The 27,429-nt window shown below is 40.2% G+C and overlaps 1 protein-coding gene across 2 annotated transcripts; it reads left to right on the top strand.

Moving 5' to 3' along the window:
• Positions 1 to 3,809: 3,809 nt before the first annotated feature.
• On the top strand, positions 3,810 to 26,061 carry CROT (carnitine O-octanoyltransferase). Of its 2 annotated transcripts, XM_074900217.1 has the most exons (17): positions 3,810 to 3,924; positions 4,555 to 4,678; positions 10,869 to 10,993; positions 11,870 to 12,051; positions 12,236 to 12,360; positions 15,003 to 15,111; positions 17,053 to 17,146; positions 17,236 to 17,361; positions 17,821 to 17,922; positions 18,515 to 18,598; positions 18,686 to 18,793; positions 19,038 to 19,168; positions 20,519 to 20,642; positions 22,756 to 22,834; positions 23,652 to 23,745; positions 23,921 to 24,040; positions 25,116 to 26,061. In XM_074900217.1, the coding sequence occupies exons 2-17, from the start codon at positions 4,564 to 4,566 to the stop codon at positions 25,234 to 25,236; spliced, it is 1,839 nt and encodes a 612-aa protein (XP_074756318.1). In that variant the 5' UTR covers positions 3,810 to 3,924; positions 4,555 to 4,563; the 3' UTR covers positions 25,237 to 26,061. The 2 variants fall into 2 exon arrangements, with proteins under 2 accessions (XP_074756318.1, XP_074756319.1); XM_074900218.1 differs by lacking the exons at positions 15,003 to 15,111; positions 17,053 to 17,146; positions 17,236 to 17,361; ... (4 more) ...; positions 20,519 to 20,642; positions 22,756 to 22,834.
• The last annotated feature ends 1,368 nt before the right edge of the window (positions 26,062 to 27,429 follow it).

Consider the following 27,429-nt stretch of genomic DNA (forward strand, 5'->3'; position numbering starts at 1 on the left):
CAAACGACTCACTTCACTGGTAGGTATGGAGTCTGTTAGTAAAGCTGCTGGATTGCTTACAGCCAGGCAGGCATCTGTGACACCTGGCTGGGAACATGGAAGCCTTAACAAGTCAGGGCATCGACAACTTGGTATCTGCAAACCTGTAATAACAGAACTGTCAGGTTGTAGGACAGTTAGGCAATGTCATTCTCTACTAATGTAATCTTTGATGATCTGAACAGAAATGCAGCTTGTGCAGCCTATGGATACCAGCATGTCTCAGTGTCCTAAACATTGTGATCCTGTTGCAATTTTGTGTTTCTGCAGCTGTATCATTATCTTACACATTACTACATCACACACATCATTCACAGCATCATTAATAAAAGTAAAAAAATACATATTTTCCAGGGTAGGAAAATAATAGGGTCATAAAGAGGTGTCCAGTTAGAAAGCACATCTGTAACACGCATCATAATATTCATTACAGGGTTTTTAGGAATATGGATTCATATCCCTAAAAGTTTTCCTACTCAGGGAAAAGAAATGGTGTGGTCTTGCATTTAGAAGTCAGCAAAATGAATAAACCACAGGAAGAAACTCTATAGGAAACCATGTTACAGTAGCTCCTCAATTCAGGAAACTCCGTAGGAAACCATGTTACAGTAGCTCCTCAATTCAGGAAACTCCTGGTCTTTGCTTCTTGAAAAATAAAGATTAAGGTAATATTTTGTCATTATACCTAGACATTATAAACTAATGGAGAAAACTATGGAGTATACTCAACTTTTCTATCCATTGGTCACATTTTTCCCAGCAACAAATACTCATGGCTACAGTTTTAGCAGATTATACTCCAAGTAGGTTAATGTCATTGCTAACATATAAAAGCTGCTGCTGAAAAATATATATATCTGTCTTTACCAGATGAAATTCTGTTCTCCAGAAAGCTGTCTACTCATCCCTTTACTTAGACTTGAAAAAAAAGTGGGAAATTATAGACAAACTTCTTTGTGGAAGACTTGCAGCTAATGTGCTCACAGCATTACTAATGCCAGATTACTGAAATAAATATTAAAGCCACACAACACACATTCCCAGTTTTACCACCTGGACCTTCCAGGGTGTTGAAGCTGCAAATACAAAGATCATGCAGATACTTCAAAGGTGAATGTGTAAAGAAGGAACATAACCTCCCCTCCTTTTCTACTGTTTTGGCTGTCAGATTAGTTCTGCTATTGGCACAGCTTCATAGCCTTTGCTCAGATTTTTGAGGAAAACGTTAAACTGAGAGGAAGAGCTATGAGGAAGTCCACAGCATAGAGCATGAAATGGTAGAGAGGTAAAATTGAAAATAAAGGTAAAGACTGCTGAGATGGGGCCAGTCAGCAGCTCAAGGATCAAGAGGAAGGACATCAGCGTGGGAATATAGTTACATCTCAAGGGAAAAAATGAGGTGGAAGATTGCAACATCAAACACCTGCCACAGGGAGCAGTGAAAGCTGACCCTTTTCCATCTGACTAGCAGGCTCTATAGGTGATTAACAAACTAATACTGATTTAGTAGGTCATTAATCCTGGCTATCTTTTGTGTGTGTTCACCACAAAGTAACCACTTTACATACAACTTCACATAGCAAAGGTGACTGAACAAAGTGGCCCAGGGAAGGAGGGTGTGAAACAGGTAATGGGAAGCCATTTTGGCAGCAAAGGCATGTAGCAACAAGGAAGCAACCTGCAGATGGAAAGAGGAAGTAAGTCAAGAAACAATGTTTACATGAACTGTGAGTGATAATGCAGTATAACAACGCTGACATTTTGTTCAGAGCATGGCAGTTATGTCACAGAAAATCCTTTAAAATTGATGCCAAGGCCATGAAGAAAGTGAAGAAGATTAGGTGATCCCTATTATGATATATTCTGTCCTTAATCTTCCAGCTCTAAAAATGTACATGTTTAGATAATAGTCTTTGTTTTTAGGAACAGCAGAAGAGTAGGATTAAGTAGCAATTCAGCAGATGGACAGTTTATCTACTTTGTTTTCACAGCACCTACCTTAGGTGCATTTCTAGACAAGTATGTTAGTGAAGAACAATGCAAAAACCACCTTCCTATTTCCATCTCTACAGTCTAAACAGGGTATTAGAATGTTTTGGTGTTATTTAAAATGCGTGGAAAGAAAATTTTTGGCTAGGGCTCAACTTAGATGTCATAGCAATTCCCATAGCTACAACTAAAGACTTTAAAGCAACATTTCTTGCCATTTGTGATACAGAATATGCAATAGTAGTCTTTATTTCCCAGTTACAAACGTTTCAGTGGCAAGAATAATCAAGAGATTGTGCCAAGTTTGATAGTGTTTTCTATCACATGCTGACTTCACTATATTCATCCAAAGCTAGACTCATAGCTGTGAGCTAAAACCTGAACTAAACCTTAAGTCTTCTTAAAAACAGCAATTATGAGTAAAAACCTCTTGTTAAACTGCCTTTTTTTTTTTTTTTTAAGAATTGTATTATACCTTTGTTTCTTTTCATAGGCTACTACTAATTAGATTTTTAGAGGAAGATGTGATTGCCCTTAATCTCTGAGCTGCTTTGGACCTACCTGGGAATCAAATGAGAAGGATCAAGCAAACGTTTAGTATTAAAACCCAGTGTGTGACAGGAACCTCTGATGAAAGGGATGGCCACATACATCTGAAGTCTACAGTCCCCATAAGGGAAGAGCAAGCCATAGGAAGCAGCAGTCCTCACACAGTCTATAGTAGCAAAGACAACTGGAGCTTCATAGGGCTGGAAGTGAGTAAGATTGTAATTTGGTGAGGGTTATACAGGGTTTCTGCAGAGGTCTTGAGTCTCTGCCTAGAGGCAATGATAGCAGGCATCAGGCTACATCCTCAGCCTGGCCCAAACCTGTACAGACTCCTGCATGATGCGGACAGCCTGACACACACCTCCTTCTCCTGCCCTGATGGCTATGTCACATTCAACTGCTTTTACTACTTCAAGACCTCTCTGAGCTGCCAGTCTTCTGTCAGGAGGTCTTCAGAGCAGCCAGGTCCCCGGGTGACATGAGAAGGAGAAATCTCTGGGATGACTGTAGCTCCCCATCGCACATCACCCACCTACATCCGCAGGTGGCAGAGACCCCTTCTGGGTGCCAAAGAACAGTCCTGGCAGGTGCTTGTGAAAGCAGAAACCCCATTAGCCATGGCAAGTGGGACGGGGTAAGTCTCAAATTCCTTGCCCAGCATAAGTGGTCTTCCACCACGCAGTGAAGCATTTGCTCCAGGACATGAGGGCTGCTCCAAATCCCACCCTTAGTCATACTACTGGTGGTCTGTGCTTACCCCCACTCCTGTGGAGCTGCCCCTCATACCTCTACCCCACAAGCCTCTCTCACACACACCACTTTAACAGGCAAGACAGAAACCCACTGCTTCCTCCCAGACCTGAGCCACAGAAACGTCCCTGCAGCCCCCTGAGCTCTTCCCACTACAAAGCGGGGAGGGGTGTGTGTGTGTGTGTGTGTGCTGCTTACCCCTGGGCTAGGAGCCCCCCTCAGGGTTCACAGCTGGGCTCAGGCCCGCTGGGGATGCCGCCAGGGCTATAAGCGCAGCCCGGGCGGAGCATCAGCTGAGGAGACCCTTACCCTCACAGGGCCCGAGGGGAGCCTCTTTCTCCTCTTGCCCTTTTATTCACGCCCGCGGCCCATCCGGAGCCTCGGGGGCTGCGAGGCCCTTTCCCACCCCCGCCCGGGCACGGCCGCTCCGTTCCGTTCCGTTCCCCTCCCCTCCCCTCCGCCCTCCCCATCCCGCCCCGCCCGCCTTCCGGGCCCGCTTGGAAGTGGGGCAGAGGTGAAGGCAGGCGGGCAGCCGGCCGGCTGAGGCGGCGGCGGCGGCCATAGATCCGGACCCCGACCCCAACCCCCCAGGCCACGGTAAAGCGGCGTCCCACGGGGCGGGTAGTGATCTCCGCCGGGCTCTTTTCTCAGGGGTGCGCGGCGGTGGGGCAGAGGGTGGGTCGGACGGACGGGTGGGTGGCTCGGCTGTGTGGGCTATGTCGTTACCCTCCAGCCCCGTCCACCGGCGCCTCTGGGGCAGCTCCTCGGCGCGGGCCCTGAGCTGCTGTAAACACCGCTGCGGGGCGGCGGCGGCCCCGGGCCCTGCTCGGCCCTGTCCCGCCGCGGGCCTCAGTTCCGCCAGGCGGGGGGCGCTGGGGTAGAGCGGGGCTCGGCAGGGGGCCGCCCCCCATCGCCCTTCCTGCGGCTGTGGGGGCCGTGGTGGAGGTCGGGGGTGGGGGCGAGCGGCGGGATGGCGGCCGCCGAGCGGGGGGGGCGGCGTGAGAGTGATTTCCCCCTTCCCCAGTTACCCCCCTGGTCTCGGTTGGTGGCTTCAGGCCAACAAGAAGCCCTCGATCCGAAGCCAAATCCCGGCTTTGTCGGGGGACGCTTCCCTGATACGTGTCTTTTACTGTGTAAGTGGCTGGGGGCGGGAGAGGGGGAGAAAACGGTGTGGGGAGATACTTCATCAAACTTCGGCTTCGTTAATAGTCTGTTGATGTGCTGCAGATCTGCATTATGGAAAAGCAAGTGCTTGAATCCTCTGAGGAGCGAACGTTTCAGTACCAAGATTCTCTGCCTTCCCTGCCAGTACCTCCTCTAGATGAATCTCTAAGTAAATACCTGGATGCAGGTAATGACTTAATATTGTGGTAGTAGCATGACGTGTGCTGTTACAGCCAGGCTAATCTGAAGATGGTTTGCAAAATGATATGTAGAGACAGCTTGCATCGACTGACATAATTGGGGCAGGGGATCCAGACAAGTTTAGAGTGCAAAAGATCATTTTACAGGTTCAAAACAGGAACTAAGTGTCCAGAGCAACCTGAGTAAAAGTTTCCATTTTATCCCTATTTGCTTTTCTTCAGGGGAACTGGACATATGGGAAGGTTAACTTTTTGGTTTGAGTTTTCCACCCCCCCCTAAGGTTTTGGGGTTTTTAGTCTGTTTGGGGTTTTTTTCCCCAAGCTACATCAGCTGGTCTAATAAAAGATATTTTTCCATCCAAATTTGGTTTTGCCTAATAACTACTTTGTTCATGACTGTGTTTGCGCAGGATCTTTGTTTAAAAAAAAAAGTTATTTCAAACTTTTTAATACTTACACATTCTTCTTTCTCACCAGTACTATTAACTATACAGTAGTAGGAAAAGGCAGTGGTGGGTATTTTTGGATAATTTAACTTGGATAATTTATGCCCTGAAATTTTGGCTGTCTAAAGAAGATCACATAAGAGAAAAGTTTTCAAAGCAGCATCAATGCACATGTGTCTGCCTTTGTTTATAAAGTAGATATGATTGGTTAGTTCTTTATTATCATATTAGGCTTTGATATATTGGGGATGACAAAAATACATTACCTGGTAGCTTGAGATTACTTTCCTATGTTTCTTTAATAATTTTCAGAACTCAGAGGCATTGAGCTTTTTTCTGGAGCATCTGCTCTGTGTCTTAACAATACAGGAATACAGTAATACAGGAGTGCTAACAGATTAAGACCTAGAGTTCTCTCCTTAACATAAATATATTACACCAGAGTTTCCCTTTCTCAAAACAGAAATCCTTTAGTTCACTCTGACTTCCCCTTTATTCTGAATATAGTGGAAATGGCCCAGTAGATGGCAATAGGTTTTCTTTGGTGTTCCTTACATCATTGCTTTTTGATGCAGAATGTTGAAATGGTGGTTTTATAGAAAAAAATGTTATGTGGGTTTGTGTGTCAAAAAGTTTTCTCTTTCTTGTAGTACAGGTTAACTAAACTTGTGTTGCAACAGTAGTGAACCTGCAATAACAGTATTCCCTTTAGAACTTAGTTTTTTACACCCTGGCTCTCCAAGTTAATAAATAACTCTCATATGGACTGATAAAATCTGATGGTGAATTTGTTTGCTTTTGGTTTCTGACTGATCTATGGTTTCATAAATGCCTTGTCACATGACCCTTTTTTTCATGCTGAAGATAACTTCCTACTTACTGTTCTTGTACATAAGGCATTCTATAACTTTGATCTCATCAAAAGCATTGTTGATCTCATTTAGGCTTGCTGGAGTTTGGAGGAAAGTTAGTCCAGTATTTGTTGTTCTGCCACAGTCTTCCCTTGTACAAATCCCTTAAAGCCAGAATGTGCAGGGCACAATCTAGACACTAGCTTGGGGATTCTCATTGCTTCAGCTTGTCATTTATTTAGTCTGTGAAGGTGAGTGAAGGAAAGGAAGTGCTTCTGAAGAACAATTCAGAACCTCCAAATGACCCTTCATAGATGCTGTGAATCATTCCTTGGGAACTCCTGTCTTTCATTGGTTGGAGGAAGACCACAGGCACTTAATGTTAGTCAGTGTGCCTGTTGGTCTAGCACTTGTCTGTTTAAAGCCAGTCAACTGGAAAAGCTGGACAGAGTAGGTCTCAGAAGGTGTCTTACTTAAGGCTTTACAGTAGCTACCTCTGCTTTGGATTCAGAATTACTAATCTTGTTTTGAAGGTAGGCCTTGAGCAGAGAAGGTGGCTGTAGCCATGTTATTTAGCCTTTCAGATCACCTCAGAGTTTGAGACTTGGAAGCTTGGACTCAACCTGAAAGTATGAAACCCCAAAGTTCCAGCTTTCTGGAGGGTTCCTTAACTATGCAACTGAAGGTGTTTTTCACAGGATACTACTTGTTCATGGATGGAGCTGATATATGGAGAAAGGAAGACAAGATCTGTGGGCCTGGAGAAAGTGGCAAGACAGAAGTTTCACTGAACTCTAGGGAGAAAGGGGCTGAGTGCTGCTTCTTCCTGATAGTACTGCTTCTACATCTGATAAAATAGTTCGTAAGTGGAAAGAGGCCCTGTAGTCATAGAAGCACGTAGGTTGGGAATGGTTCATCTAGATGAGATCCCTGCTCAAAGCTGGTCCAACTACAGCAGGTTGCTCAGGCCTTGCTTTGCTGGCTTTTGTATATCTGCAAGGAGAGAGATTCCACAGCCTCTCCGGGCAACCTGTTCTGGTGTTTGATCACCTTCACAATTGTGGGAGGGGAAACAAAAAACAAATCAGCAACAATCACAAAAAGAAAAACCACTCTTCGCACTCTCCTCGTCAGAAATTTCCTATGTTGCAACTTGAGTCTATTTTCTTTTGCCCTATTTCTCTGCATCTCTGAGAGGAACCATACTTTATCTTCGCTATGACTTTCCATTCAGTTGTTACAGAGAGCAGCAAGGTCTTCCCTGCATTCTTTTCTTAAGCTGAACAAACCCAGTTCTCAGTCTCATCTCATCATGTGTTCCAGTGCCCTAGCAGTCTCAGTCACTCCTAGCCATCTAGTCACCCCTTTAACGCTTGGACTCCATGATCTTAAAGCTCTTTTCCAACCTAAATGATTCTACGATTCTATGAATAGATACCAGAACCCAGTAATTTTGCTTATTTTCTTTCTTCTGTGTGTGTGTGTATTGCTCTGTAATGACTTTGTAACTCGAATAACAGAGGAGAATCACTCTTATCTTACAATATGGCATGGTAATAAGGTTGCACTCTGAGAAACCTGGGTGTTGGACTACTGTCAGTCTGGGGAGGCTTTCAACTCTTTGTTTCCTGGGTGAATACTGTAAACTGCTAAATGATATAGGTGGATGACTCTGTTGCTATTTTTCTTTTCTTATCTGTGTTTGAAACTGATGGTGCAAATCAAGCTGCATGTAGCTAAGTTCTACATATGTTAGGCACTGCCTGAATGTTCATAGCTTAGGTGTAGGTGAAATGCTAATACCTTTCCAGTCCTGGTGGTGTTGTGGTGGAACTTACAGAGGTCTTCAGTGCGATTTAAACACAAGTACTGTATGATAATGCTTGAAAGTGGATGTTCTGTCTTGCTGCTTGAGGTTGTCAGCATGCATTTAAAATGCATTTGTAGGTAGTATTTGGCCCTTACTCTCCATGTTTGCCCTATGAAATGGGAAGAATATCACTAGGACTTGCATGATACTGTTGTGGAGTAGCATAAGGAGGCCAGAATGTAGATGAAAATGGATCTTTATGTTTCACCTTAAGACAGGTAGTGCAAAATACTGAAAATCTTTTTATGATTAGGGTAAAAATTGAATTATTTTCAAAAGGAGCAAGCAGGACTTACCCTTGCTGGAAGAGAATCAGCATAGGGAACACTTGGAACAGATTGGACAGGATAAGCTCTATAGGATCTGTTAGGATGGGATGTGGCCATGAGTGCTGGGGGAGCCAGCCTTTGTCATTGCGAGGTCACTTCTGATATCTCTAAAAGGTCGTGGTGATTGGGGAAAGTTCCTGAGGACTGGAAGAAAGCAAATGTCGCCACTGTCTTCAGGAAGGGAAAAAGGAAGATTTTGGGAACTACAGGCCAATCAACCTCACTTTAATGCCTGATAAATAATCATGGAAACCATTTCTAAGCAAGTGAAGGACGAAAAGGTGTCTGGAAGTAGGCAGCATGGGTTTGTGAAGAGGAAATCATTCTTGACCAACCGAATAGCCTTTTATGATGAGGTGACTGTCTCAGTGGATGGAGAGAGAGCAGCAGGTATTGTTTATATTGACTTTAGCAAGGCTTTTGGTTCATTGAAACCGTTTTTTGGTGTGTGTGTGGGGGGGGGGGGGGGGGGGGGGGGAGATTTTTGTGGTTTGTTTTTTTTTTTTTTTAATTCCTCATAGATGAACTGATAAAGTATGGACTAGGTAGTGGACCATCAAGTGGACTGAAAACTGTCTCAGCTGCTGGGCTCAAAGGTTTGTGATCAGCAGCGTGCATTCCAGATGTAGACGACTCTCTGATGGTGTACCCCAGGGGTCCAGTACGGTTTAACATCTCCATTAATGACCTGGATGACGGGACAGAGTGTGCTTTGAGTTTGTAAGTGACACAAAGCTGGAAGGAGTGACTGATACACCAGATGGTTGTAATGTCAGCAGAGGGAGCTTGGTAGGCTGGAGGAATGGGCTGATCAGAGCTTCTTGAAGCCCAACAAAGGGAAGTGCCAAGTCATACAACCAGGGAGGAATAACTCCCCACACCAGCACAACCTGGGGCTGACTGGCTGAAAGGCAGCTTTGCAGAAAAGCCCCAGGGGTCCTGGTAGTGTGAAGTTGAACATGAGCCAGCAATGTGCCCTTGTAGCAAGGCAGGCCAGCAGCCTTGGGGCCCGCATTAGAAGTAGTGTTGCCAGCAGGTAGAGAGAGAGATCCTTCCCCTCTGTTCAACACTGGGGAGGCCACACCTGGAGTACTGTGCCCATTTCTGGGCTCACTAGTACAAGGGAGACATAGGGACACTGGAGAGAGTCCAATGAAGGGCTGGGAGGGCGGTTAAGGGCTTGGATTATCTGACAAACGAGGAGAGACTGAGAGAGCTGGGCCTGTTCAACCTGGGAAAGAAAAGGCTCTGGAAGGGCATCTTAGCAATATATGTAAATACTCGATGGGGAGGAGTAAAGTACAGGGAGCCAGACATTACAGTGGTATCCAGTGACAGAACAAGAGATGATGGGCATAAATTAAAATACAAGAAACTCCTTTTAAATGTAAGAAAACTGTTTTTATTGTGAGGGTGGCCAAGCACTGGAACAGGTTGTTAACAGGGAGGTTGTAAAGTCTCCATCCTTGGAGATACTCAAAACACAGCACTGTCTTGAGCAACCTGCTGTAGCTGACCCTGCTGAGATGAGGTGTTGAACTAGATCATCTCTAGATCTGTGAAAAAAGAAAAAGGTAGTGGTTGCAGGCAAGCAGCCATAATTGCAGCAAGACACGGTTGCGTGGAAGTAAGATTTAAGTTCTACAAGGATAAGTATTTGACACCTCGCCCAGCTGAAATTGCTGTTGCTCACAAAAGCTAGATTAGAGATGATACAGATACCTGATTACTAAAGATTAAACAAGTATACTTCCTTGTTTCTTAACAGCTCTAAGTAGATCACAGGGTTAGCACTAGTAAGGCAGACAAGAAATTAACAGACAGTAGTGTCCAGCAGCCTCAAAAATGAATCAGACCTCTGTTGGCATTGAATCAGCAGGAAACTCCTACCCTCCCATTCTGTTTGCCACTGACTTCACAATCTAAGTATAAAGATAACAGAAAATACATGATACACAAGGCAAAGTATAAGCTGACAGGGAGATGTGCTTGTATGGAACTGACATCAGCAATGCCTGTTACTGGTCATAGACTTCATAGGAAAAAGGCTTTAAGGAGGATTTTAGATTAAAATAATGACTAATTTTGCAAATGTTTACAGAGAGCTTTGGCCTGTATGGCACATGATCTGAGAGAAATCCCTAAGTATTTTAAAATATAAAAGTGGGGTAGTAGTAATTGCCATCAATGTCATTCAAAGGTAAGCATAATATGGGGACAGTGAATGAGAATTGGTGGCTTGAAGGTACTTGTAGACTGTGAATGGACTTTTGAAAATAAAGGCAAGTAGCTTATGGTTGGTGGAGTAGGGTGGCAGACGTGTCCAAAGTTCATGTAAATTTAATTATCGGTGAGTTCTGTGTCAGCTGATGGAGTTGCAGAACTCCATAGTATTTCCAGCTACAGTTTTAAATATATTGGATTTAGTTATCTGTCAAGTATTTCAGATTTTCAGCAATTACTTTCACCTGCTAACATCTGTGTTTATTTAAAAGTATGTATTTATGTTTTATTAGAACACACTGTTATATTTACAGATTTTTAAAAGGTGTTTTCCCTTCAAATACTTGTTTTAGAAAAATGTTGAGTGTTTTCATCCACTTCCTTGCTTGTGGATACCTGAATCTTGCAATAAATCTCATTATCCGGTTGTCTTTAAAATAAAAACATTTCCTTTACAGTGAAACCTTTTCTAAATCAAGAAGAATATCAAAGAACTGAGGATATAGTTAAAAAATTTGAAAATGGGATTGGGAAAGAGTTGCATCAAAAATTGCTGGAAAGAGCTAAAACAAGAAGGAATTGGGTATGTATTTAGATATGTCAGAAATCATAATTCAACTTATGGAAAGTTCGGTGTTTGGGATATAATTTAGAGAGTCATTTAGCTTTTTTTAATCTTAGGATCTTCTTTATATCTGCCACTTGGTCTATGGATAGGAACACATTCACTTGTACGTGTGATTTGGTTTTTTTCAAAGTTGAGTGGCTAAGAGAGCTCACTAACTGAAATGTTAAGCCACCTACCAGCTTTTGAATGCTTTGTCTGATAGTCTCTTCTAACACCTCCATCCTCCCCTCTCTCTAGCCTGCCAAAAAAAAAAAAAAAAAAAAGAGAATGGAATTTAGAGTTTGGTCTCTTTCTAACTTGAAGAAACCTATGTGGTAACATTTTAAAGTTGTCGTTCAACAGAGAAGGTTATACAAGGAGGAGTTGTTGCCAGGTAGAATTTATTTGTAAATCTTAACATGGCACATTCCAGAGCAGGGATTTTCAGATGATAGTAGAGAAAATAAGTTATGAACTGTCCGTCCCAGACTCTCAACACAAATCTCCTTTCCTTCTATTTTTCACAGAGTAATCTGTCTGATATTCACAGCAGCCACAGCTGACATCTGCAAGAGTTTAAGATGATGAATATCAGGGAATAACTCTTCATCATAATTTACAGTTTAATAATCTTAAGCAGTATTCAACTTTATTTCAGGCTTGAAAATAGAAGAGCTAGATGTGTCGTTACTCTCAGCAGTTAGTTTTGAAACACTGCTCTGCCTTCTGTCATATAGGAAATACTATTCAAAATATTAATAAAGTAGTAAAAAATGCAGGCAGATGAACAATCATTAATCAAGAATTAGTGACTACAACTTATTTCTGATGCTAAACATTTTTCGTTTTCAGCTGGAGGACTGGTGGCTGAATGTGGCTTATCTTGATCTTCGCATCTCAACGCAAATACACTGTAATATGGCAGGCCCTGGTCCCTATATTGAACACTGCTGGCCACCAAAAGAGGGCACTCAGATAGAAAGAGCATGTGTAAATATATGGCACACCCTGAAATACTGGGATCTATTACGAACGTAAGACTTTAAGAAAAAAAAAATTGATTCTAAATATTAATGATCTATGTGTACTTTAGTCACAAAAATATGTTTATGTTCAGTGGCATGTGTTCTTTGCAGTAAAAGATGGGTTGGTCTTACCTTGATTTACTTGCATAATGATGCTTCTCTTGTTTGATTTTTGTGTGTTTGTTTACTACAGAGAGAAGGTGGCTATAGAGAGATCTGGGAATGCTGTTCTGGACATGAACCAATTTCGAATGCTCTTCTGCACTTGCAGAATTCCTGGAGTTACCAGAGACTCGATCGGCAGTTATTTTAAAACTGGTAAACAAATGCAAATTGGAGGTTAATATGAGCAAATGATTTTGTATTAATGGGCTAATGGAGTGGTCATTTTAACCACAAAATACTTGCTTTCTCAAGCACTAAATCAGGTACTAGTTGTTGAGTGCTTGTATAAGAAAGCAAAGAAGATATCTAATCTACAAATGACATTTTTGGTCCAGTATTTAGTCCTTACTAAATAAGATTAAAAGCAAGCACTGCTTCAAGTTGTGTGTTACCAGCTTGATGCCTATAATAAATGTGCCAGCATTAAGAATTGGAAAAAAAGACAAATTCCATGTGTTTATAAATGTGGGTGGATTCTGCGTATTATATGTACAGAATTTCTGCATCATTACTAATTGCATAGTTTTCCACAGAATGCATTTCTCATGTGTGCTCCCTCCCATACATTCTGTTGGGATGATTCTTACTTATTTTCTATCAGTGTTGTTTCTTGGCTTGGTCAGCTGCTTCTATTTTCAGTCTTGAAAGTACTCCACAGCACTTCTTGAAGCCATCCTCTTAAACTCCCAGCAGTTTTACTCTAGCTCTTGATCTTGCACTCCAGAAAAAGTGTGATGTTCTTATTCATCCTCCACTAACAAATACTTGAGTATTAGTAAATAGCAACCTGAAATTGTAACACCCCTCCCACACACATTCTGATGTGACCAGAGTTGTTCAGCAGTGTCACTCTAGATGAATATGGGAGATGTGAATTCCTCTTAAGACTCAGGAATGTGTATGCCTCTTTAAGACTCAGGAATGTCTATGTCTTGCTCCATAGAAAATATATAAGGAAATCTCCATACCACGGGATGTGACAAGAAAATGCAAAGTTGAAGGCAAGTTTGAAGGGTTTTATCTTAGTGTTACAGTTGAAGAGTCAGTTTAAATACCAAAAAATAGAGAAAACATTCAAATGATGGAAATTCAATGTTCTGTTATGATCACACTTAATAAACAAAGCTATTATCCTATGGAGATGCAATTTATGTCATTCACTTCCATTTTCTGCCTTAAGATATTGTAAGAACTTTATTAAAAAATCTTAGGTTTATAATTTTTCATGTCACACATGGTAGGTGATACCCATTTCCATGTAGATTGTCTGCCTCCATGTGAAATGTTTAGTCCAGTTAGTTGTTTTGTTTCTCTGTGATTCATGGAGAAAGACGAGTACCTCCAGAGAAGGATTTAGGCCATTAAAATATGCAGGTGTCTATGATAGGTGGAAGGAATTGCCATCTGGAGAGGACTCTGTTTTTCTTCTTTGGCTAGAGAGGAAACTGGTGTGGTCTACTCACTTGAAGTAGTATTCAGATTGCAGAGCAGGGCACCTAAAATTTGCCAGGTAATGTCAGCTTGGAGTCAAAAACTACACTAAAAGGCAAGAGAGCCTGATCAGTGAAACCTGGAGAGCTCTTTGGTTCAGGCTGCAGCAGACACCTTAGTAAGAACAGGTGAAGAGCTCAATAGATGTTGAGTGTATGGGGTAGATCTCCACCCACTGTAGTGAGATCTCAGGCACTTAATTCTAGGTATGTTAATTTCCAAACTTAATTCTACCCCTTTGCTTTAGTCCTGGTTAGGACCAGGCTACCTAAAGGAACTGAATTTGATGTCATCCCTTCTGACTTTTGTTATGTTAGAAATTAATTTCGTGATCTATGAAGATGGGGTTTACATGAAATGACAAATTCCTCACTCTAGAATGTCTTGAATCAGGTATATATTGAATTGTATTGTCTGATTTAGAAAGTAGGACCATAGAGACAGATGTGAAAGCCTTGTAGATTATTAGATTAAGACTTCTGTGGGTGTCTGTTCAGTTAGAAACTTGTGAGTAAAGTAGCATACATTTCTTCTTTTTCTCAAGGCGGAGTACTGGACTGAAAGAGAATGTAGCACAGTGGCTCAGTTTGAGAAAAATGTAGCTACATTTCTTGGGGGTTTAACATCTGTTTTTTGTCAGAATCTTTTCCAGCTTTATTTAGTCTTACTTCCAGATAGATGGATTCAATAAGGCAGTGCTCTGCAAATGTACCTGGCCTAGCATGGGCCAACAGTACCATCTGTGTTTCTGTATAGTGGCCACATCTGTGTGTCAGTGCTCCCTTTTAGCAGATTTGCATGTGCCGATTAGGTCTGGTTGACATTGCAGTGCATCTCGGGTCTTGAGCTGCATAACTGAAACTGGTTGCATAAACACTGTGACAACTGAAGGACTCATTTGCAAAGTACCATAGAAGCCTGCTTGCTGCATTATATTTACCCATTTTTCAGCAAGCAACACTCATTTCAGCAGGGGATGTTCCTGCCTACAAGATACACAAATAAATGACATTTGCTATTAGGTCATGACAGTGACTTGAAGTAGTTAATAACAGTGAAAGTTATGTAATTCTGTGTATTTCTCTGATGGTTATAAAAACGTCTTCAAATTTGCAGTAAGATCATGCAATTGGACTTAAAAAGTTTTTTCTTTTTTCTTTTTTCCTGTTTTTAACTGTATGAAAGTCTGCCTCATTTTGAACAAAAGCATGGGTCTGTAGGACTTGCTAGTGTTTTTCCTGTATCTGTCACTCACTTTATCTCCGCAGGTGGATTTTCATGTTTTGTTTTTTGTTTAATTTCAGAGACTGAAGGGGAATGCCCATCTCACTTAATAGTTATGTGTCGAGGTCGAGTGTTTGCATTTGATACCATACATGAAGGCAATATGGTGACTCCTCCAGAGATTTTCAGGTTTTCAAACTACATTGTTTCAAATGAGCTGTCCTGTTTAAGCTGCATACAAAAGAGAGTCTTTCTGTCCACCCCAGAGAATTAGGTGTGAAAGAGGCTGCAACTTCTCCTCTAGCTGAGGGTTCAGGTTTGAGTAGATTTCTGTTCAGTGGATGGCAACTTCTTGCCATGAAGCATGATAATCATGTACTGTTGTAATACATCATAGAACCTCACAAAACGGTTGAATGAAGATGTTTCCGTAGGAAACATGATTTATGTGTGAAGTTTCTTGACATGGAATTACTAGGATTATAAAGTAATATCATTCCTTTCAGGACTAGTCCGCACTGATAATTGTCTCATTGCTACTTAATCATTATCAAAGATGAAGCACCATTGTCATGTTGATTCACATCTAATAACACTTGCGGTCAATTTTCTCAAGAACAGAGGGGCTGGAATTCCTGTTGAGTGCAGCAGAGTCCAAAATTGTAGTACATACTGACTGACTTCCTGCTAGCTACAGAGCACTACACCAGCTTTTCACTTGCATTTCTTGTCTTTGCACCAGACCTGTGACAACCAGCCATGTCTGTGACTCTTTTTGTATTCCTGAGCTGCTGCAAAGAAGAGAGAAGGAATCATGTTCTTCAAATACTAAATTTCAGTACTAGTGCAACTGGCAACGTTTAAAGCTTTTCTGTGCTGTATCTCCTATCTCCCAGTAGCATGTGGAGGTGCTGTTTTTCAAATTGTCAGTACCTTGAGGCCACAGGTTTTTCTGCTCTGTCAAACTCTGATGTCACATACAGAGGTAGTTTCAGCATAAGTCTCTTGCATATAAATCCCAAATTGATCACATCCGCTTACTAGAGAGGGATTGTGCATTTCATCTAGGAGTAATTTACTGCATTTGTCAAAGTGCTGCTTATAAAGCACAACAGAAAACTTGTAATTAAAATTGGGAGGAGGTGGATGGCCATATTCCTCAGGCAAGATAAGAACTAGTTAGAGAAGCTGAAAAATCACTTTTTTTTGAAAGTGTGGTACTTTAATACTTAAGATATTTCAAGGTATTTATTTCTGATTTCTGTAGTTGTACCTGTTAGATCAAGCAACAAAGAAATAAACATCTGGAATACAGACAAAACCCCCCCTAAAGCTTTCTATTGTCTGTAGAAAGGGCAGGTTGGTTTTGGTTTGGTGGGGTTTTTGGTTTGGTGTTTTGGGGTTGGTTTTTTTTTTTTTTTTTTAGAACCTCATCATGGGTGTCTTATATTTTTGACAACTGTGTAACTAATGATCAGTAGTGAAGTTTAATGAGCAAGAGTGCCAGAACAAAGGACAAACCAGATTAAACACCTGTAATTTCTGGAATTTCTTTAACACCTAGAACAGCATGTGAAAAACTGAATTTGCAAACTAAAAAGCAGCTATCTGTTAATAGCTCTTCAGAAGGAAAATGCAAGGAAAAGGTAGGAAGAGAAGTATTCTTGTGTAGTTTAGTCTCTACATTTAGGTTGTACTGTAGCTACTGTTCTGTTTTAAATTTCAGGATTTATCTTGAGTGAAAGTTTTGCTCTTATATCTGAGTAATTGCTGCAAAGCTTCAGTATTGCAGATGTCTGCTGCTCAGGAAAGTTTGATTTGCACTGATGAAATCTTAAATGTAGTTTTAAATTAAGTGTGTAATAACACTTCAGGACCATGGTTGTTTACATTTAAGTTCATACTGGGCTGGTAGCTGCAATTTGAATTAACTGTTAGTGACCAAAACCAGACCAGGTCTCCAACTGCCCTTAGAGTCCAAGGGAGCTGATTTGTGTTTCCTGAAAATTCACATTAGCTTGTGAATGTAGAACCAAAATTCCAGCTTGGCAAAAAAGAGAGAAAAAGGGTGACTTTTATCTTCTCTTCATATCTTCTTTGTTAACTTCAGTTTTTTAAATCTTCTTAAAGGCAACTTACATATATACAGAAAAGATGCCATAGTGAACCAGATGGACCCGGACTGGCGGCCCTAACAAGCAATGAAAGGACAAAATGGGCAGAGGTGGGAGTACTTTGTTGATTCCTGAAAAAAACATTGGGATCACTGGAAATGCATCATTTCACTTAGCTTTGTCTTTTTATGCTTTCTAGTTACGTGAATATTTGATCAGTCTTGATCCAAAGAACTTAACTCTTCTGGAAAAAATTCAGAGAAGTTTGTTTGTGGTCTGCCTTGATGATTCTAGTCCCCATGCAACTCCTGAGGACTACACTGAGGTAGCTAAGGTTTTTTTGATAATTCATATTTAGTCCTCTTTATATAAAAATACCTTTATATAAAAATTTCTTCTGCATATATGCAGAAGTATCTCTTCTTGCTCTTTCAGAACAGAGAAAATGAAGCAGATAAATACGCAAATAATGCTACTTGTTGATCCATAGGCATACTTAAATAGTTTGAATTGTTAGGACATTGAAAGTGGGAAATGCTGAAATCTACCTTCATAATCTTTAGCCCTCTATCTTTCAGGGTTCTCAAAAAATATAGTCATCAATTTATTACCACTCTATAATTTAAAAACATAGGCTTATAATTATGTTTCATCTTCAACTGGATGAAAATGTCTTCTCTGTCAGTGAGGTCTCACCATCTTAATGTAGGCTTGGTTTAGCTGACAGAGGTTGGCAGTGTACTCAGTGTTTTATAAACCCAACAATGTGTAACTTTTGCTTTAGGTTACAAGGCTGGGACTAGTAGGTGATCCGACTGTACGCTGGGGAGATAAATCCTACAATAGCATATTCTTTTCCAATGGAACCTGTAGCGCACTCTGTGATGTAAGTTGAAAATTCTTCCCCCTTATAAACCTTTCAGGTATTTATTTACTAAGTTTTCCCTTTCAGAGTATTATTTTAATTGCTTAATGTGTTCCTCTTTAGTATAGCCTTGTTTACTAGGCACCTTGTGTGGCAAGTTTCCAAAAGCAGTCTGCTTTCACAGTGTTTGATACTACACTATACTTGAATTACAAACATGAGATCTGAAATCATAATCTTATCTCTAAAAGTGTTTAATGAAGGGGTTCCAAAGTAAAAAAAATACATTGCACAAGAAGGCTTAAAATTAACTCTTTGTAGGATGTAGGTATTTGAACAGCTGTGTCTTTAAACTCAAGATTTTTTTAGACTCATTATTGAATGGCCAGAAATCTGCTTTTCCATAGCAGTGTATTGTGCCTCCCTGTCTGGGCTGGAGAGCAGTCAAAAACATGCAGTAGTTCTATGTGTACTGTAGAACTAGAAAAACAAGTCCAACACTGTGCAGTAAAGATGTTGATCCGCAGAAAAAAGCGTGGGGTGGGGGGAAAAGGCAATTTGATCCTCTTGCAGTTATGCAAATAATGTGGTATCTTGTTTTACATGATTCTAGCATTCTCCATTTGATGCCATGGCTTTAATTACCATGTTATCTTATGCTGAAAAGAAGATTATTGAAAATGAGGGAAAATGGAAGGTATCTATCCTTTTAAACTTTCAGGTTTATTAGTTAATGTGTCTTTTCTTATGGATAACGTTCTGTTTTCTTTCTGCATCCTCCCAGGGATCAGATAAAGTGAGGGATATTCCGTGGCCAGAGGAACTTGTATTCACAGTGGATCAAAAAGTTATAAAGGAAATTGAACGTACTAAAGAATTGTATTACAAAAAGGTGGAATTTCTTGCTGCTTCTCTTAATTATCACTGATTTTTTTTTTTTTTTTTTTTTTTTTCTGTTCACATGTTTTTATGTTCTCCAGGCTGGAGAACAGGGATGAATGTTATTGATAAAGGGGGACTTAACACCACAGTTAAATTTGTTACATTGTTGGTTTATGTCAAGTATGTTTTATTTGAAGTGGACCAAGTTGTGACATTCCTTGACTTGTGTGGCTTTTCCTCCTTTGGTATGCCAGGTATCTGACTTGCATCTAGTGAATTATGCCTTCACATCCTTTGGTAAAGCATTGATTAGAAAGAGGAAACTTCATCCCGATACATTTGTGCAGCTTGCCCTTCAGCTTGCTTATTACAAATGCCATGGACGGTAAGAAAACCACATTACCCAGATTAGGAATAAAAAACCTAGTTTCTTGAGTAAAGGGGTGGATCTGGGAATATGCAGTGGCCTTGCAGTGCCAGTGTGTCAGCAAATCGCCATTTGCTATGGTGATAGAAGAATGAAGAAGTAAAGGGGTTTTTAAAGTAACAGCTGCATCAGGTCTTATTCTGTGCCATTGAAATCCACAAGGCTTGTGCTCTCACCTGCAGGAGAATTGTGTCCTTGTGCCCCTTGGGATCACACGTGTACATACTGTGCAATGGAGGGCAGAAGCCAGTCCATGGAAATGTAGATTTGTGCTGTTCAAAGTAAATACCTAGGCAAACACCAAATGTGCAGTGGGTCAGGATTCTTTAATGCCAGACAGTTGCTGAGATGAAGAAAGCTCTGTCTGTACCAAGTGACAGCCATCAGTAAAATGGTTAGTCTTCCAAGCCTGTAAAAAAACCTTGCAAACCTCAGTGTCTCACTTTCCTTAGCAACATTAGATGCGAAGGTTTGAGCAGAATACTAGAGATATAGATGGTGTCCCTGTAAATGTGTGGGTGTGACATTTTGCTTTGTATTATTGGTAAAAGGCAACATTCTTCCTTGTATTGGTGTTCCCAAATTTCTGTCTGCTAACAAGCACTGATTATGGCTTGTATAAGTCATTACTGACCTGGCAAGTGTTGCTTGCTTCAGAAAAAGGAGGGTTTCGTCATATGAGCATGATGTTTAGTCTGGAGATGTGTGTCTCATCATAAGAAAGGTTGGTAGATCTCAGTTTGAACGTTGGAATAAATTAATTGTCTGACTGAAATAGCCTGTTAGGTCTGTTCTAAACACACAAGTATGTTTCATGTAAGTTGTATAGTAAATGGTAGGCTGGGGATGCTCCAGATAAAAGCTGTATGTGTGTCAGTATGCAACAGAGAATGATTTGAGCCTTATCCTTATAAATGCCTTGGGACACACTGCTTAGTTCAAGTGTGTCTCTTAATTTTTGAGTTTTTGGATAGTGTAGATGGTTTCTTCAATGGAAATACATAGTGAAACTGAAGCTTGCACAGAATTTCAGCTTATTTTTATACTAGAGGCTGATAGATTTGTAGTTTGCAGAAAACAGTCATGACAATCCAGTCTTTTCAAGGTGTGATTATACCACTGGCATGTTTTCAGTCTTCTCATAAAAGCTCGTAGAGTTCCTTTGTGGCTCTCTTTCAGACACACAGCTTAAAGAAAATTGTAACTGAGCTAATGTATAAGATACTTGGCAGGACTTTTTTTTTTCCTTCAGAGAGCTAATAGTTTTGTTAAGTTAATGAGATCCTCTTCCCTAATTTTTCTTCTTAGCCCAGGCTGCTGTTACGAAACTGCCATGACCAGGCGTTTCTATCATGGCCGCACAGAGACCATAAGACCGTGTACTGTGGAAGCAGTGGAATGGTGCAGATCCATGCTGGATCCTTCTGATGGTGTAAATACTGAAATCCTACTTTAATCGTCATGTATTTAGAAGGCCTGTCATTTGAACTACTTAAAACTCATTTTTCTATTGGGAGTTGGCCTGTTTCCGGTGAGACAGATTTCAGATGTTGGGTTGCTTGAAGTCTGGTTCTGGTCATTGTGACTGAGGTGGGATGTCATGTGTGGGCTTGTTTGGTTTTCTAGCCTATTTACGTTTCGGTTTCAAGAGTGTAAGTGTCTTGAGTTACATTCACATTGATTTTTTTTTTTTAATTTTTTTATTTTTTATTATTATTATTTTTATTCCCCTCCCCCTACCCCCCCGAAAGTGACTGAGTTGGAATCAGTGCTATGGAGTGGTTCTGTTGTTTTAATTTTTAAGTGAAATAAGGAAATGTTAATCTAATCGTTGAGTCTGAGAGCAAGATTGGGATCTGTTTGTGACCCAGTGGCACCAGGGATGTATTCCAGAATTTGAATAGCTGAACCAGGAACATTTTTTTTTCCCAGCAACTACGCTCTGGTGCTTGGCTGGCAAAGCATGTCATGCCTTTCTCGCCAAGTGAGAGCTGTACAAAAGCTCTTTCTGTTGTCCTCACTGCGCATTTCTCAGAGCCTCAGAAATGAAGCAAGGAGAAGATTTTTGAGACAAAGGACTATCTATCTTTAGGAAATGCAAAGGTTCTGTATTATTAGTGCACCTGAGAAACATACAGGAATATGGCTAGTGGGAAGTATGTGTGACTGATAATTATAATGTTCAAGAGTGTATTTTCCTGGTCTTCCTTGGCTTCTTATGGCCTGTGTTGCAGCTTTAAAACTCAGTTTTCTGGCCATTATTCAAATCTGCTTTCCTATTGCAGGTACGGATTCCTGTTATTTCCCTGCTCTTCAGTTATTTTCTAACCAATTATCAGGCTTCTGTGGGTAATACACATAGAGGTTTCTTACTTCCAACACTAACTGTAGCCTTTTACTTTTTCTCTTTGTAATTTTAAATAGCATCTCCAAATACCTTCCTATTGCTATTTTGTTTATGATGAACTCTTGGGGCTTAAAAAAACATTGAATCTGTTCAGTAGTACTGAAATTAAGATGCTTAAAAGTCTGCTTTTAAGGTACTAGAAAATACCTAAAGTTAGGCGCTTTGGGAAAAATCCTTTTGTCTCAACTCTTCTTTTGCCCCTTGTGAGCTTAGTAGCTTGATTTTTATCGATATTGAGTGTCTACTGCCCTTGTTTCACATTCTCTGCTGCAGCCTCTCATGTAATGAATAAAAGGATAAAGGATGCTTCTTAAGAAGTTAGAGCTAGTAAGATCTGAGATCTTAGAAGTCAAGATCTTGTGTGTCTAGAGGTGTTTCTCTAGGCCTCCTTTACTGAAACTTGTATTCTGATCTGGTTTTAATATGTATGTTTCAATATAAAATCAAAAAAAGCATGACATTGGGCAAAACTACTGTCACAGAAGTATATTTCAATCAGCAGAGAAAGTCTGGGAATGCATTTGGAATGTGTATATGAGTATATTTTAATCAGGGTCTTTTTTGGTTTGTTTTCTGCTTTTACATCACAATTTTCTTTCCTTCTGTTTCCCTCCCCCCCCCCAAATGATAGACTAGAACAGACTATTTCAGTTGGAAGTGACCTACAGTGATCATCTAGTTCAATTGCTTGACCAGTTCACAGGTGGTGATCATGTAAATGCAACAGCACATGCTAAAAAGCTATCGTGCTTCTAAAGAAGTGGTAGTGTAGGAAGTTTTTGGTTTTGGTTACTCTAGTTCACCGTGGCTACTCTCCATTGTTTCAGCTTGTTTGGGAAAGAGCATGAGATTTAGAATATTGTCCAGTGCAAAAGTGATCTGAGTAACAGAACAGAGATACAGGAAACAAATGAGCAAGTTCACCTGAAAAAGGAATTTGGATTTGGGAGAAAGTTTGAGAGAGGTTCTAGTATACCTTTCAAGTTCCTCCATTTTCTTCAGTCTAAAATAGCTGGAAACTGTGAAAGGGAAAACCTTGCTGATCTGTGATTCCTGAAGTGTTACTCATCTGGATTGTTTTTTCTTTTTTTGTTTTTTCTTTTTTTATTTTTGATCCTGTCTTCCCTACTTTACACAGACTTATCAACGACTACAGCTGATGCATAAGGCATTTGCAAAGCACAATAAAATGAGGAAGGAATGTGAGAATGGAAAAGGTACTCTGGGATCAAAAGGGTTTTTTGTTTTGTTTTTTCTTGTGGGTGAAAAGGGCATATTGCTGTATGCTAACACATTTTCTGTTCCCTTTTTTTCAACCTCAGCAAAAACTACCCCTTAACATTTTTTACTTCAGTTTCAGGGAGAGGAACTAAAAGCTACTCCTTGCACTTTTTGTGGTGCCCCAAAGACACGTTCACTTTGAATATTGATTCAGTTTCTGCCCAGCTAAACATTATTTCAGAATACCTTCTGATCAAATATATGCTTGTGTGGAAAGTGGAAAATGTGGCCTTTTAAGGCAGAGGAGAGATTTGGGTGGAGTTCTAAACCACCTGTGTTAGTATGGTAAGCTATTCTATGAATGAGAAAGAGTAGCTGGGAAATAATCATCTGATAAACCTTCATTCTCTCTCCATCCTACTTAGTGAGTTATCTAAGCAGTTGTGGCCCTGAAAGCCTTCTCACCTTGTCCATGTGATTGCCAGTGGGCCAGTTTCACTGTGTGGAACTTCTCCTCCTTGGCTGAAATGGAAGTTTTCATGGGTTTTGTTTTCCACAGGAACTGTGCTGGGTTTATATTACTTAATTCATTTTTAATTGGGCTTAGTATTGCAAGCTGAAAGTGATGAAGGCCTCTTGGATCAACTGTTTGGGAAATGTTCTTGTATGCTACAATATGAATTCTGGGTGTTATTAGACTGTTATTTATCCACCCTTCAGCAGCTATTTCAGCTTCCAGCTCTCCAGACCAGAAGAAGGAGAAAAACGGGAAACAGTGCTGTTAACAATGCAGTATTTGCATTTATTTGACAGGCTTTGATCGTCACCTTCTGGGTCTCCTACTTATAGCACAGGAGCAAGGACTGCCAGTGCCAGAACTTTATGTGGATAATGCCTTCACAGCTAGGTAATTTGTGTTCTTGTCCTGCGGGGGGGTTGTATCCCTTGATACTAAGGACTTTGTTACATTGGCCTTACGCATCCCGATTTCTTGATCTCTAGGGCAAAATAACTTTTTGTAAAACTCATCTTGTTTTAAATTGTCTTTAAAAGTGCTGCTTTTGTTTTGTGTTGTTTTACAGTGGAGGAGGTGGGAATTTTATTCTTTCAACTAGTCTGACTGGCTACACTAGGTTTACTGGGTCTGCACTTCCGATGGTGTATCATGGCTATAGCTTTTTTTATGCAATCAGAGATGACAGGTAAGGATATAATTTCATTTTGGGCATGGTTCTGTCTCAAAGGGAAAGGCAGCTAACAACTAGAATGATGAAAAGAAGAGACAGAAGAAACATGGCTGAGTGTGTCGGAAAAAGTTAAGTGAGAATAGAGGCATTAATGTTCTGGGAAAGCATGTGTGGGAGGAAGAACGAAACAGTGGAGGAGAATTGAGCACCAAGGTATTGATAGTAAGCTGAAAGGAAGGTGTGGGGAAGGTGAAAAAAGGAGGAACAAGAGAAATTAAGTTACTTTAAAATAAGCATTCATTTTAGAGATTGTTGAGTGTAACGTGCAAAGGTGTTTTTAAAGAAGTAGCAGTTGACTGAGATAGACCAGATAGAGTATAGGTGAGCACACTGCCCATCAGTCTTGTCAGTGAGACATGCGTGTCTTGACTCCAACCAGACCTCTGAGTAACAAGCAGAAGCTAAACCATTTGGCTTCACTTCTCATGAAATGGTAGGATTTGAAAAAAAATCCAACTTTGGCATATTGGTTTTACAAACAAAAATTATTTCTTCCTTATCAAATCTAATAAACTACTTTGATTATAATGGGTTGAGGTAACTTGCTATTTTGTGATTGAGGTGTAATTCAGATGACTTCTTCCTAAGGCTAAATAAATTGTGTGCAGATTTAATTCCGTTTGAGAATACAAACCATTTACACATTGGTCTATGGCTCTTTTAAGATAAATAGGACTAGATAAATCTTTACCTTTTATTAGGTAAATTGAAAAATAAAACTACTTTAAACCTTAAATGAGTTGCAGAGAAGAAATGCATTTTCAAATATAGGTGGAAAAGTTATGTTGCAGTGTATGTAGAAATGGGTATTTAAATCAAAGTATCTAGTTTTAAGATCTGTCAACATTATTGCTTACTGAAGGCACTAGGGATCCAAGTCCTTTTTTGAATGTTGAGACAGTATGTTTATGTGACAATTTTTGTTTCAGAATTTATGTCAATAACTTCACATTTCAGGGCAATTTGTGTGACTTTTATCCTAGACCACGACAATTAAGAGTGATAACTTCATTGTTTTCTATATTGATAGGATCATGACTACCTGTTCTTCTTGGAAATCATGCCCAGAGACTGATGCAGAAGTGCTGTGTAGAACTGTGTTCCAGTGTTTTCAGGACATGCTACAATTAACAGTTGCAGCTCAGCTCTAAGGTTGCTAATGATGTAAAAGCCTTTGCAAGCTCACAACTTATATGTAGTACTTACAAATTAAATACTACTCAAGAGTAGTTATAGTCAAGACATTGAATGATCTATGTGAAGTCTACCTATTTTCATGGGATTTACTGTGATAACAGTACCCAATTAAGAGTAATGTAGCCATTTGCAACAACAATGCAAGCAGTAGTACCTTATCTACGTAGAACTATGCAATATAAAATATGCCTCAACAATGCAAACATACTTGAGAGTAGGTTATTGGAAGTGGAGAATTACGGGAGATGTGTATTCATGATGTTAGTAGTAACACTTAGAAAATACTTTGTAGTCTACTGATACTGTTTATGCCAGTGGAGCACTTAACTGCATACTTAAGAGTAACAGCACTATCCTCTTAGGTGATTATGCATCCTATTTATAGTGGTTTATGAAATAGAAGGGCTGCCTTCATCAGGCTATATGTTGTTTTATAACTTCTCTGTCATTTTTGCTATCAGGATTATACCAAATAAATATTATATCTGCAAATGGGGATGCTCCCACTACATTTGTTGTATGAAAGCACTACAGTCTGAAGTATTTTGAAAAAGAAGTTCTCAATAATAAAGACAGAAAGCAGCATATGAGTTCCAGATTCCTCAGAGTTCTCATCTTCTAGTGAATTGCCAATGTCTGCTGCTTTACACTAATAATACACAATAAAAGAAAGCACTGAATGCAGTTTGATACAATTCTCAGGATTTTAAGGCTTGATTCCTCTCTTTGAGTGGCTTTGTATTTTCCTGTCGTAGAAATAAAATTCTTCTAAAAAATCAGCTTTGTATTGATTTGTGGGTGGACTGTTTAATGTCTAGTGAGTAAACTCTGTGAAAAATGATGCTGGGACAGATGAACTTGAAATAGAGATTCTAAAGTACCCATTGTTTTTTCTCTAGTTTTTGGAGTTTTGAGAGAGATCAGAGATTATTATTTATTTTACAGAAACAATTGCAACCTCAGCTAACACTGAACAAGTCCCTCTGCCCTCTGGAAGCTCTGTTGCATATTTTTTTCACAGCAGCAAGAACAGAATTTCCCTTTTTATTTCTCTGAGTAACCTGCCAAGGTGTGTTATACTGTGTCTTGTTGCCTCAGAAAAGTGTCTCATTATTTCAGCCTTTGTCTTCCCTGCCTTTACTGGACTACTTTTATGGCCTGTCTCTGACAACCATTCATTGTTTACTGGTTGATTTGAGGTCTTCCAAAACTGAGTAAGAATCCATTCCTGTTCTAGAGTGCTTATAATAACCCACTCTCTTTCCCATAGGTAAATGACTTTCTGAAGTCTCTTGGTTAGTGAAGCATGTTTCTTTATGATGTGATTTCTGTGAGATAGATTAGGATTTTGGATCAAGCTATGCCTGATGACTTTTTTTTTTAATAAGATCTGTCTGACAATTATGACCTTTTACCCTTCAGTGGGGTAGTAAACCTTGTAGCAGTGGTGACAAGGATGGTTTGCTTTGAACACCTGTTACACAGCCTGAAATGTAATGAAGGGGTATAATTTTGCATTTATTTTCCACACACCTACTGCTGCCTCTCTGGGGATTTCTGGGACCATAGACATCCTGGCATAAATATGGAAAAAGGAAAACTATTTCAGCAAATGTATCATGGAGAAAATGTAATTCAGTCACCAGCATAAGCAGAGTTTTCTTCAGCTGGGACAGTCTGCGCCTTGCCTAGAGGGGCTTGAGACAGAAGTGTAGCCAGAGATAATAAAATTAAATTATGTGAGTTGTTAGAGCTACTCGGTATGTGCTGTGGATGCATGAACTCAAAAACATGGTGTTAATTTCCTTGTTGCAAGGACCAAAGTGTGTTTGACTCAAAGTTGTTCTACTAAGTTTATGCTCTGTGGATCGTGTGGGACTAAAGCATAAAGTGTTAAACAGGTTGGGGGTATTCAGTGCAGAAAGAGCATAATGGTGTAAGGAGTCTGATTTCACTTCAGGGTGGTTAAGCTGTGCAGTCCTGTTGTCATAGGACTGGCACCATTTGCTCTGAAGACACAGAGTAAAGCAGGGGGTTGCAGAAATTGGCTGCATCCATTGGCAAGCCAAGAATAGGAGCCAGGTTTCTGCACTGGTGGGACTGAGCAACAGTCATACCTGGAATGGTGCTTTGGGCCCATCTGTGTT

This window comes from Athene noctua, chromosome 2 (genome assembly GCF_965140245.1).
Source record: "Athene noctua chromosome 2, bAthNoc1.hap1.1, whole genome shotgun sequence".
NCBI lineage: Eukaryota > Metazoa > Chordata > Aves > Strigiformes > Strigidae > Athene > Athene noctua.

What these genes read in the sequence shown, in the direction of transcription:
- CROT (XM_074900217.1), top strand. Translation starts at nt 4,564, where the DNA reads ATGGAAAAGCAAGTGCTTGAATCCTCTGAGGAGCGAACGTTTCAGTAC. An exon ending in CTCCTGAGGACTACACTGAG is followed by an intron (nt 17,362 to 17,820) that starts GTAGCTAAGGTT and finishes CTTTTGCTTTAG; the next exon opens with GTTACAAGGCTGGGACTAGT. An exon ending in GATAATGCCTTCACAGCTAG is followed by an intron (nt 23,746 to 23,920) that starts GTAATTTGTGTT and finishes GTTGTTTTACAG; the next exon opens with TGGAGGAGGTGGGAATTTTA.